At 28.1% G+C, this 12,672-nt stretch overlaps 5 protein-coding genes across 5 annotated transcripts; 2 read left to right on the top strand and 3 right to left on the bottom strand.

Annotated features, from left to right (window-relative positions):
- The first annotated feature begins 151 nt into the window (after nt 1-151).
- Nucleotides 152-1,807, top strand: BX663DRAFT_504435 (uncharacterized protein). The gene is made up of 5 exons (XM_051526924.1): nt 152-629; nt 696-1,014; nt 1,079-1,175; nt 1,232-1,374; nt 1,432-1,807. Exons 1-5 carry the CDS (start codon nt 465-467, stop codon nt 1,710-1,712), a joined length of 1,005 nt encoding a protein of 334 aa, XP_051384241.1. The 5' UTR covers nt 152-464; the 3' UTR covers nt 1,713-1,807.
- A 168-nt stretch (nt 1,808-1,975) lies between these two features.
- On the bottom strand, nt 1,976-3,505 carry BX663DRAFT_504421 (nucleophile aminohydrolase). Its single transcript, XM_051526923.1, has 7 exons — nt 3,444-3,505; nt 3,288-3,369; nt 2,981-3,191; nt 2,771-2,921; nt 2,597-2,704; nt 2,351-2,537; nt 1,976-2,287 (listed from the first exon to the last, which is right to left on the bottom strand). The coding sequence occupies exons 1-7, from the start codon at nt 3,492-3,494 to the stop codon at nt 2,085-2,087; spliced, it is 993 nt and encodes a 330-aa protein (XP_051384240.1). The 5' UTR covers nt 3,495-3,505; the 3' UTR covers nt 1,976-2,084.
- Nucleotides 3,506-4,490: 985 nt separating this feature from the next.
- BX663DRAFT_530364 (HSF-type DNA-binding-domain-containing protein) lies at nt 4,491-5,625 on the top strand (the record flags this gene model as incomplete). The annotated part of the gene is made up of 3 exons (XM_051530309.1): nt 4,491-4,642; nt 4,721-5,070; nt 5,120-5,625. The coding sequence occupies 3 exons, from the start codon at nt 4,491-4,493 to the stop codon at nt 5,623-5,625; spliced, it is 1,008 nt and encodes a 335-aa protein (XP_051384239.1).
- Nucleotides 5,626-6,554: 929 nt separating this feature from the next.
- Nucleotides 6,555-8,979, bottom strand: BX663DRAFT_504415 (major facilitator superfamily domain-containing protein). Its single transcript, XM_051526922.1, has 2 exons — nt 8,267-8,979; nt 6,555-8,189 (listed from the first exon to the last, which is right to left on the bottom strand). The coding sequence occupies exons 1-2, from the start codon at nt 8,482-8,484 to the stop codon at nt 6,635-6,637; spliced, it is 1,773 nt and encodes a 590-aa protein (XP_051384238.1). The 5' UTR covers nt 8,485-8,979; the 3' UTR covers nt 6,555-6,634.
- A 2,052-nt stretch (nt 8,980-11,031) lies between these two features.
- Nucleotides 11,032-12,193, bottom strand: BX663DRAFT_336421 (peroxisomal biogenesis factor 11-domain-containing protein). The gene is made up of 2 exons (XM_051522137.1): nt 11,427-12,193; nt 11,032-11,335 (listed from the first exon to the last, which is right to left on the bottom strand). Exons 1-2 carry the CDS (start codon nt 12,061-12,063, stop codon nt 11,229-11,231), a joined length of 744 nt encoding a protein of 247 aa, XP_051384237.1. The 5' UTR covers nt 12,064-12,193; the 3' UTR covers nt 11,032-11,228.
- Between the last annotated feature and the right edge of the window lie 479 nt (nt 12,194-12,672).

The raw sequence follows: 12,672 nt of genomic DNA, 5'->3' as shown, positions 1-12,672 counted from the left end.
GTTATTATTATTTTTTTTTTTTTATCATTGTGACAATAGAGAGTGAATAAAAAAAAAAAAGGAAAAAAAGGAAAAAAGATCAAACTAAAGTAGTCTTTAAAAATAATATCTTCGGTGTAATGAATTATAATTTGTCCTTTTTAATTTTATTTTCGTTATAATTATGAATATTCATCATTTTTATTCAAAATTTAATTTACTAGAAACACAAGTAGGATTTGTTTATAAAGATGATAATGATACGATGCCTTTATATGTCTACAGAATCGATAATATAACATTTGAACTTCGAGATGTGTTAAAGGAAGAAGAAAAAATCATCTATGAGATAAGTTTAGTATCTGATATAAAAGATAGTCTCAATGTTCGTATTTTACCAAGATGATGCTTGTTGCAAATAAATAACAATTTGAATCATTTTTTTTATAAATTAGGCTCGATTCCAATTTGCTAAACATTTTTATATGAATGATAAGCTTTATTTCTTTCTTGCAACTGAATCAGTTGACGGTTTAGAGACCTTCATTTATTTATTAGAACTAACGAGTAAAAAAATATTACACCGCATTTCATTTACAAGAAAGATAAAAGGAGAAATTACAAATATATACGTTTCTGGTGCATTAAAAGTAATGAATATGATGATGTGTATTTTAATGCCTTCTTCTCACTTGTTCAACATATAATTTGATTAGAACAATAACAAGGATGATTATTATATTGCTACTATAGGCACTAAAGATTCAGCCATCTATGTATTTCGTTTTACTATGGATATGATACTGTCAAACGAATCTTGTTTGGCATGTGCACTATTACGAACAGATGCTAAAAATGCCTTAACACAACACGTTATTGTTCATCATAATCAATCTAAATCACCCGCTAATGTGTACGTTGTCTGTGGAGGGTTTAATGGTATTATCGATTTCTTTTTATTACAAGGCGGTCCTATTCAAGATGAGCCAAAACTTGAATTTAATAGACATCAACTTGGTAAACTCCCTAGTCAATGTAAGTTGATTCAATTATATACTATCGCTACAACAAACAAACAAACACATTTATAAATGAATAGTGCCAATCGTCGGTCTTCAATATTTTCATATTCCTAATAATGCAAGTGAGGTCTTGTTTGTGGTTATTCAAAAATTAATTAATCCAGTTAATATAAGGTAAAAGATAATATATGCATGTAGTTCGAGCTAATGACCCTTCTTCCTATCTAAAGTCTTCATCGTCGTCGATCCCTTGAACCTTCCTTATCTGTGATTAAATTAGATGTACAAAATTTAATAGGTAAACAAATAGCTTCTACTAAATTCACTTTTGAAACACACATTTTACCTCTTATTCTAAAGAAAAAAGGCAATGGTAAATAATAAGAATACTGTAGAATACATGTATATAGAACTAAATTATTTTGTTTAGGAGAAGAAATATATGAATCAAGGACATGCAGTTATGTAGAAGAAGAGAAGGGATCTAATTGTATGATCACAGCATGTGATTTTAATGTAAAAGAGTTTCAGTTTGGTGAAAAACTAAATACAGTTTTAAAAAAGACTACAGAAATTAGTGATAAAAAAGAACCAGTAGAACAAATAGCTATTATTGATAAAAAGACATGTTGGATTTTATACAAAGAACACATGTTGTATATGAATGAAACTAAACTAGATAAGAAAAGACATTATTCCTTAATGGCATAATTATTAAATCCCAGCGTATAGGAAATAAAACATCCAGATAAGCAACTAAGAGTGTTAAATTCTATTCATTTAGCCAGTTTCAACCTCATGTTTACAAGTACATTTAATATTAGAAAAATGAGTTTATATAGAAAAATGACTTGTTCATTATAGATTGTAAGCACATGAACATGTTCTTTTTTTTTTTTTGTCAAAATCGTGCTTTATTAATAACATTATAATTTGTCAGTTAGTTTTTTTTTTTTTTTTTTTTTTTTTTTTTTTTTTTTTTTTTTTTTTTAATTTAAACAAAGGATGAATCTCACAGAAATATATGAAATACAATTTCTAAATCACAAAGCCATGCTCTTGTTGTCGCGATTGTTTTCTAATTTAAACTTTTAATGATTGTGCTTTAGGATCTGGTATAATGACTGTATCTTTTTCTTCATTTCCTATTTTTACTTCTAAGCCTCTTTCTGATGCATAAAATTTATCTTTAATAGGCTGCAATAATACATTTAATTTAGGAGTGATGACTAAAATGGTGTTGGTAGGAATTGTTAACCAGTCTGCTTTTTCAAATGTTAGAGGCTCTATCCATATAAGTTAATAAAGAGAACCAGATACATATATATATCATTATTATCTTAATTTACCACTGGCAACAACAACGATATCTTCTCTTCTATCTGCTTTTACCATTCTATAATGACCAGGTCGATAACATTCAAATCTTGTACCTGAGGAAAAGTACAAGGAAGCTGCTTCTTCTGTTTTAGAGCTAATATATCGAATACAAACTACACTTTGTCCATCTGTCACTGCAAAATTCAATAAAGAAGGCTAATAAAGAAAAAAAATGATAAGTGAATGGATTTTATCATAAGACACAGCAACTTTACTTCAGTAATATTGAATTCTTCTGCCCAAGCATTTAATTGTGCAACTGTCTTTAACATAGCTTCTTTTAACTCTTGATGTTCGAATGAAGAAGCTTTAGGATTAGAAAGCTATAATATATATATATAAACAATAAAATAAGATAAATATCATTAACAATCTTGTTTATAACTTACAAAGCTTAAAAATAATGCGAAAGCCCATTCTGAATCCGTATTTCCTTGTACAAACAAAAAGAGCTCTTCAGGTAATGAATTTTGTAATTTACGCTTAATTTTCTCAAATTCTGCAATGCCGCCATTATGCATCCACATGAGACGACCATATCTATTCATTATTGTTATAAAAAGTCATTGCATTGTTATTAAGGGCTGATTACTACTTACGACCAAGGATGACAATTTGTTTCAGATACAGCACCTGAAGTACTTGCACGTACATGTGCAAATACTAAAGGACTTCGAATTTTTTCTGCTAGTCGAACTAAATTTGTATTATTCCAAGCAGGTGTTACGGATGTAAAGATGCAAGGTGTAACTGATTCTTCATCATTTTCTCGTGTCTCACTATCATACCAACCCACCCCGAAACCATCCCCTTAACGCACACACACACATATATATATATATGTATATATATGTATATGTATTTAGTTAACACTGAATATATTACATTACATAATAGAACTGTTACCATTGAGGGGACGTCTTGTATCAAGCCGTAATCTAGAATCAAAAGCTTGATTAACGATGGAATGTTTTGGTCTTGTAATAAGCTAATAATAGGAAAAAATCAATTAGTTTATATATATATTTATTCCCCTTTTATATCCATCATGCAAATATTTACATGAGCAAGCAAAATAGGTTGTTTCCCTTTATACAATAAAAACCTACACATGAAAAAAAAAAGAGGGATATAGAACTGACAAAAATTGATTAAAATTTAATTTTAACAACTATTGATTGGCTGTCAATTTTAACATTTTGATGCTGTCATTTTTGTCACCAACAAATTAAATTTTCGTATTATTATTATTATTATTATTATTTTTTTTTTTTTTTACGTATTTATTACTTATTATTATATTACATCAATACAGTTTGAATCAAATAAGATTGTATTTCTGTTCTACTGCATATCCATCATTTCGATTGGATAGTGTTAGTAGCCATTTATATTATTACATAATAACACTCTATTTTTATTTTATTTCCCGATAGAAAATAGGAAAATGTTACAGTTAAAAGATCAAGTTATCTGGTTGATACCACGTTTATTCATTGATTGGCTAATCGTTACTCCGCATAATTTTAGAAATAAACTTTTTATAATATTTACATAAGAATTCAAATAGAATTTTTATTCATTAATTTGACAGTTAAAAGAAAAAAAGACCATTGATTCATAGACAAATAAGATAAGTTTATTTAACAGATTGGATATTATTTATGCTTTATAGTAAATGAATGAATTTTTTTTTTGTATGTATTTTTTCTTTCTCAAGTTTCTATTTTGTGGCGCTGTTTAAAGTGTAAAATGTAACTTTATCTTTTTATTTTATTTTGTTCAGGTTCATTCTATTCTTCTTTTTTTTTATTTTTACTTTTATTTGTTTACCTTTGAATACATATAATGCATCGTAGATCAATTTCTTCAGACTATCAGCTTACAAGTGTAAATCAACGTAATACATTTTCTTCGAATCCTCCCACTTCACAGCAAGCATTTTATGCGACTTCTACAGCATCATCATCATCATTACCTCCTCCTCCTCCTAATACAACTCAAAAGCCCGCTCATACAAATACATTTGTACATAAATTATACAAGTAAGTCCTTTTTTTTTTATTTTTATTTTTAATGATAATCTAATTTTATACATGATCAATTAGTATGGTAGTTGATAGTCATTACCAACATTTAATATCTTGGGCCTATACAGGCTCATCATTTATTGTTTGTAATATTATGGAGTTTTCACAAGATGTATTACCTAAACATTTTAAACATAATAATTTCAGTAGCTTTGTTCGACAATTAAATATGTAAGTAGAATAACCAACATAGGAAGAACCTATTTTTTTTCCTTTTCTTTTTTTAATCCTCTACTTTATAAATATTAGGTATGGCTTTCACAAGGTAAATAAATCACCTAGAGGACATAGAACGTTAGCTGAAAATCAAATTTGGGAATTCTCTCATCCAAAATTTTTAAGAAATCGACCTGATCTCTTGGACGATATTAAACGTAAATCAATGGAAGTAGATAATAATGCAAGACGTGAAACGAGTGATCTTCAAAATCATATTGCCATGTTACAAGCTTCTCAGTCTGAAATGATACAACAAATTCGACATTTATATGAAAACTTCACTGAAGTACTTAAAGAATTAGAAGTTACAAAGCAAAAACAAGATAATCAAATGCAATTTGTGAAATCAATGATTCATTTTATTTCTCAACAAAATGGTGGTAAAAAAAGAAAAAGAATACTATTTTTATTTATTTACATTTACAATAGGTCAATTACCTAATGAACTTCTTCATGAATTGAATCAACTTGAATTATCTTCTTCTTCTTCTTTTAATACAAAACAGCCTTTAACAATACAACAAGAGAAACCGCCTTCAATTTTTATAACTTCACATGATCCTACCAGCACAAATAATCATCCTCTATTGGATGACATCTTTAATGTTACCACTCGTTCACCTTTGACAGTTCAAACTCAAAACCTTCATTGTAGTAATAATAATAATAATAATAATAATAGATCAACTTTATCTTCTTTAGGTCCTTATGGAAATCAATTGCCACCTAGTCCAAGTCCTAGTATGCTTGTTTCAGATGATGAACTTGATAATACCAGTTCTCTTTACTCGCCTAACTCACCTCATACACCAAGACATTCTACACATTCTGCGACGACTCATACTAATACTCATACTAATACTAATAATACAACCACTAATACTTCTTATGCTTATATATCCACTCTTGATCCATTATCACATCATCATCGATAGAAAGACTTTAACTTTTATTATTATTATTATTATTACTATTGAAACTACAAGTGACTAGATCATCTCTTTCTCACTCACTCACTCACTCACACTCTCTCTCTTTGTTTTATTTATCATTGTTTATTGTATAGATTTATGTAATTAAAGAAAAAAAAAAGAAAAAAAAAAGAAAAAGAGGGCGGTGGGGGGGGGAAGAGAGAGAGTGAGAGAGAGAGAGAGAGAAAGCCTTCCCCCCTTTTTTTATGATATATAGTAACTCCTTATATGTGTATTATTATTATTATTATTAGGAGAGAAGTGAAACACCAGAACAAAAAAAAACTTTATTATTAAGCACTTTCATGAATGGGGTCATTCGTTAAATAAATACTATTATATATGTATTCTGTACTCGTTTATATGAGAGAGTTTGAATAACAGAGATTTTTTATGATAACAAATAGAATATATTTGTCAATTATCAAAAACAATGAAAACCAAAAGGAGAAAGTCAAATAAAATGGTAGTAACTCTTATTCTTTACAAACTTTCTGTATCACATTTTATTATTATTATTATGTTTAATTGCTATTATATGAAACAAAAATACGATTTCAATCGAACCAAACAAGTAAAAGAAAATCAGCACACATCTTTATTCTATTCATGGACATAAATATATAAAATTGGTATTGGTAAAATAAAAACTTGTCTGGGATGTCTATTACTTAATTTTTTTTCCCCTTTTTGTTAAGCTTTTTCAATCAATTATTATACATGCATTAATTATTTTTAGATACATGAAAGTTATTAGAGGATATTACATGCAAGCATTTTTCTATCAGACACTTAATTTTATCAGGTAGTTTATTTGACTATAATAGTAAATAGATAATGGTAAGTAAATGTAACAAGAACTTTTTTTTTTTTTTTTTTTTTTTTTTTTTTTTTTTTTTTTTAAAAAAAAGGCAAATTAAATAGAAAGTAAATAATAATAATAATAATGTAACTCTTTTTTCTTCTTCTCCTTTTAGAATATTAAATCCTCAATCTTTTTCAATTTTTTAACATCAATATCCTTCCAGAATAGGACAGAAATTAAAGTAATTATATACATGCAAGTAGATGTAATCAACATAAGTCTCTGTGTATCACTATAGGATTCACTGATGGCGTTTCTTTCAGGACTTCCATAGACATAAGAGGATTGAACTTCAATAGAACCATAGATGGATTCTAGATTATCTAGACTATCTTCCGGTAGATAATAGGCAAGCTTTTTAGGGAAAATACCCATCCACATGGCGCTTGCAATGGTTGAACCAATAGCACTTGCAATGTTGATAATCATATATTCCATAGAGAGAACAGCGGACACATATTGATGTGATGCAACGGCCATGACAGTCATTTGCTCACAGATAACCAATGTACCCCCACCCAAAGAAATGAAGATTTGACACATGACAATAAATCCAACATGAACATCAGGCTGTCGGAACTGGATCATGAGCCCTACACCTAATATAGTGACGGGGACACCAAAATAAAGGGCGAGCCATTTTAATCTTCCATTGTATCGAATAATGATACCCATTACAATCGCCCATGTTGTAGACCCAACTGTATAGATATTAGTAATATAAGTCGTATGCGCAACACTTAGGTTATGGACAACAATCAAGTAAGAGTAAAAAAATCCATTCCATAGATACCAAGAGAGATAGAGACTAGCTGCCATAGTAAAAGTAAAGAAAACGGTTCTATCCATCATTAACTCCCATGGAATAAATGTGATCGATGCCCCCCATTTTTCCCAGGCACCAAAGGAAATAATCAGTAGACTACCAAAGATAAGGAAGCAGATAATCAAGGGTGATCTCCATTCATCAGGTTGATGACTATACAAATTGAATGACAATAAGAATAACGTGAGTCCACTACAGATCAACAGGAGTCCAACCATATCAAATTCCTTGGCATGATAAACAATAGACTCCTTCCATCCTCTTTTAGGATCCTGCTCAACTTTAGGAATAAGTCCTGCTTTACGAGCCTTTACAAGATTATAGTAAAATAATCCAAATACCGGTAATGACACGATGGGGACGACGATGGCCCAGATACCGAAACCCCATCGGAAACCAATCGTCTTCAAGATGCTCTCTGCAGCCGGTCCAGCGGCCCAGATCGTGGCAATCCAGGGTGAGGACGTAAATGCGATCATAAAGGCTCGATTTCTTAGAGAGGTAGTATCGGCAATGAAAATTGTTAATGAAAATGTAATTGAATTATATCCGACTACATAAAATACTTGTGCTGCACAAAATGTCTTGACACTATCGCATACTGCCATCATAATAAGTCCAATCGTAATCGAACAAACCATAATTCCAAAGCCCTGAGGTCGACCCCAGACATTTAGAAGCTTTGCAAAAGGTAGTACAATTACACCGGATACTATACTTGAGATAACAGTGGTTGTAGTCGTCAAAGAGTGTTCTTTAAATGAACTTGTAACGTAGGGTGTCAGCGATCGATTGACACCAGAGGCAAGTGCTAGAATAAATTGAAGAATCCATATCCTTATCAACAACAACAACAACAAAAAAAAATAAGTTAAAGATCTATGTGTGTTTTTTTTATTATTATTGTGACTTACAGAATGTAGACAAGGATCAATTGTTCTTTAGTCCAGACCTGATTAGATGCTTCAGCATTTCGAACACCATATTGAGTTTCTACAGCCTCAGGTACATTTTTATCGTTGCTATAATTTCTAATCTTTTCTTCAGTAATAGTAGAGTTGTTGTCTACTTTTTTTTCTTCTTTTTCCTCAATTACTGCTGTCCGAAAGATGGAGGGTAATTTGAACTTCATACCTAAATTTAGCTTTTAAGTCTTTATTATATACTATAATTAAACAAAATGAAAGATAAAAGTCAAAAGATTTATATAGCTTTAAGGAAAAGTTATATAAAAAAAAAAAAAGAGTGAGAGAATATTCAGATGTTTCCCTAAAGATGGTAGATCTGATTTGATAAAAAAAAATTATCTGATTTTTTTTATTCGTGTGACAGAAAACCAAGGTTACGTATTACTTTTGAATCAGATAAAGAGAAACTATAATTCGTCAAGTTATAGTATCTTTATAAGAGAGAGTTTAGCCGTTATACTGATCAAATTGATGTGGTACTAATTACAATACTACATGCTGGTTCCACATCCTATTCAATGTTTTCTCAGCTTGGTACTCAGTAATATAGTTCAATTTCTAATGAGCAGATCAAATCAAATTTGCTGAACATTTGAATATACTTTGCATACATCTATATTTGTAAGTACGAATTCATATGAAAGCCCCCCAAAAAAAAAGAAAAGAAAAGAAAAGAAAAGAAAAGAAAAAGAGATTACAAGTATTAGTTTCTTTCTAGTCAATTTATGTTTTTTTTTTTTTTTTTTTTTTTTTTTTTTGGATCTTATGATTTTATTCTATAATACAAAGTACACAAGTTTGTACAAAATTGAATACACAAAAAAAAAAAAAAAAAAAGAATATGTAAAACTATTGAAGAAAAAAAGACTAACATAATGTAACTAACATAGAAACTAACCTAAATTGATATTGAATAATTTATTATATTTAAAATATGATAGTTTTCATACTTTTTTTTTTGTTTATAAATAGGATTACAATTTTATATTTAAAAATGTCAAGCTCATATTGCACATAACTGTTTCTTTAAAAATGATAAAAAGTAATCATTTACATGCATACAAATTTTAGTTTTAATTGATAAAGAAGTTCAATCTAATTTTATTCTTTTGATCAACCTAAGTGTACGTTATATTGATATTGTTTAATATTATCTTCATTATTATTATTATTAAGTAACTTCCTAATTGATTATTAAATATCTCTTTTTCAAGTATAAATAAGGCACAAAAAAAATACTTATAGCTCTATATGTATACTTGATTGCTTTTTTACTTTAATAGGGATATACAATAGTTTGAATCTCCAAAGAAGCTTTTTTATTTTTCAATGAGTACTATAACTCTCAGTTTTTGATATATACTATGGTACCAATAAAGAATATACATAGGTATCTCTTTAGTTTTATAAACAAAACACAAATGAAGCTTGTTGGTGTTATAATTAAATTTGTGATACAGATCTTGATGCTACTGTCTTATTTTTTTTTTTTTTTATAGATTTAATATGTTCATAAAATTCTATTTTTTCAAAGAATAATGTCTACTACACGTTCTAAGAATATTCAGAATAAAAAAAAAAAAAAGTAATCAACTACGATAGTATACGATTTGTTAAATCATATAATCATATTTAATAAATTATTAAAAGATATTTAGCATACGCTTGATTTATTATTTTGTAAGAAAGAAAAGAAGATAAATATATCCAAAAGATACATTATCAATAGTCGCAACAAACCCTGAATAAAAGTTCTTCTTCAGTAGGTTCTCCAACAGTATTTACAACGACTGTTTATTCTTTAAAATTGGCAGGTAACACATATGTATGTCAATACATAAAAGAGTATTATATACGTTCAATTAAATTTATGTTAGTCTTTCATAAAGTCTTTGAAAACTATTTTTTTTAAGAAAAAAAAACAATTCAACTTAACAAATATAAATACATCGTCTATAATTAGTAAGTTATAACTAATAATACTATTGTTGCTGTTGTTGTTGCTGCTGCTAGTATATCAAAAATACATATAAAAGTAACACCTTGTTTGATAGTCACTCCAGAGTAGATGTTGATGCAAAATATTATTACTAGTTTTTTCTTATCTTTTTTTTTCTTTCTTTTCTCAAACATTCGCTCAGTCATTGAATTCATACAATTATATACTTAAATCGGCAAAATAAAATATCTTTGTGAAGCCATACATAAAACCTAGACAGAAGACTTTGCGTATATATTTTGACTTTGAATCAACTATAAGTTGAATTTTATATACAAGGAATGAAACTTTCTATATTAATTATTGAGACGAATGCAAATATAAAATGATGATCCTTAAACAAACAACAGATTTTCATGAATATATAATTTTCTATAATAAAATATATAGGAAAGCGTCAAATATCACTCGATAATGTGTACTCTTAAATTATCTTTTATGTAGATTACTTGATAGAAACTTTTTCTTTCTTTTTTTTTTTTCTTTTCTTTTTTTTTTCCTCTTCTTTATTTTCTTTTTATGTACACATATATCTTTCTATGGAACATGATAAAAAAAATTGTATTTCTTTTCTATCTATTCTTAAATTGAAACAATCATTTTCAATGTGAAAAGGTAATAATACGATACAATGGGTTTACTTTGCTGTTTTAGCACTGTGTAAAATATTAAAAAGAGTACACGTTATGTTGTTATTATACAATAAAGAAGAAGGCATATTTTAAGTCACACTAAGCTAGAATTCGAGATGGACTAAATATTATGTCAATAATAATAGTCGCATTTAAATATATTCCCAAAATAATAACAAAATTACGTTAGACGAATACAAGATAGTGACATTAAAGAACAGTCCATGTAATATATACATATATAGTTATATACGAATTAAATTCTTCTATTTTATGTTCATATTGAATATTTGATGCTTAATTTATAGCCAGCTAATAAGCCGCTAAAGAAACCAGACCATGCTTGTAAACTAGACGAATAAATAGGCCTCCAAATATCACAAGCTATAAATAATAAATAAAGATTCAATAAATTATTATTATTATTAAAAAAAAAAAAAAAAAAAAAAAAAACCATAAGATTCATTCTATTTACCGCAAAATACAGCATCCATTAATAACTTTATAATTGAAACCTCAGTTATGAATATTTTCTGTCTTAATTCACTTTCATCTTTTACTATCTTTTTATTCTGTAATCGATTCAATGATAGAACATTTTCTCGAATATCAATCAAGATACTAGCAAACCAGCAATAAGCAGATATTTTTTCAGACTGGTTTCCAAGATAAGATCCTAGAATTCCTAATTTGTAAAAGCAAAATATATCATCGGAAATACTATTGATAATAGCATTCAAGTTTACTATCGTTTCAAATAGTGAATGTTTGAGTGGAGATAATTCTCGTATGGAGTCCATTGCTGTACCAAGTCTAATCAGTTTACGAGTCATAGATAAATGACTTGTTAAACTCGACCAATGTTTTGCTCGAGCCATTTTATAATGCAGTAATATTTTTATAAAGTATTGTATCGTTTTCATTAATTTATCACGACCATCTAATTCTTTTAGAAATTTTTGTATTACGTTTAGCCATTTATTGATTTTTTTTGGCTGTGTTGTGACATGAATTGATTTTATATGTTGCTGATATCTTGAATCTAACTCTGGAGGTGGAGATGGAGATGGAGTTGGAAAGGCAAAAGTGGATGGTATATTATTAGGTGTCATAAATGTATTTATATTTAAGAAAGAAAAGATGACAATAAATTGAAAAGGGTGCCTGAATAAAATAAAACAAAATAAAATAAAATACTATCCGCGGAAATTATCCATTCCGCGGAATATAATAGAAAAAAAAAAAAAAAAGATAGATAGATTACTTCCTCTCATACTAATACTAGTTGTATACATGTGTATTGTTCTATTCTTAGTATTTATCGCTATAAATATCTACTATGCTCGTAGTATTAGATTTTAGTCAATGATGGTATTTTAATCTTATATTTTTATCAATTTGTATTAACAGAGTAGTATAAACAAAAAAAAAAAAAAACTTTCCATTTGTATACTATTTCGTAAGATGACTTAGCTTTTTTTTCTCCTCTATGTTTGAAGCTAAATTGACATTATTCTGTCATGTAAACAAAACAAAGAAAAACATAAATGAGCCTATTTTACTATATAAGACTTCTTTAATTCGGAAAAATCGCTCATTGTCTTTATTACAGAGCTCCTAGTCATTTTTTAGTACAACCATGTGCAATAATTTTAAGATAAATTACTTTATCTGTAATACAGTGCCTTTATCAAGAAAAGAAATGTATTATTGACATTGAT

The sequence above is a fragment of the Cokeromyces recurvatus genome (genome assembly GCF_025118155.1).
Source record: "Cokeromyces recurvatus strain NRRL 2243 chromosome Unknown BX663scaffold_8, whole genome shotgun sequence".
In the NCBI taxonomy this organism is placed as follows: Eukaryota; Fungi; Mucoromycota; class Mucoromycetes; order Mucorales; family Mucoraceae; genus Cokeromyces; species Cokeromyces recurvatus.
Note: the sequence above shows the minus strand (reverse complement) of the source record. Positions and strands in the feature narration are given on the sequence as shown.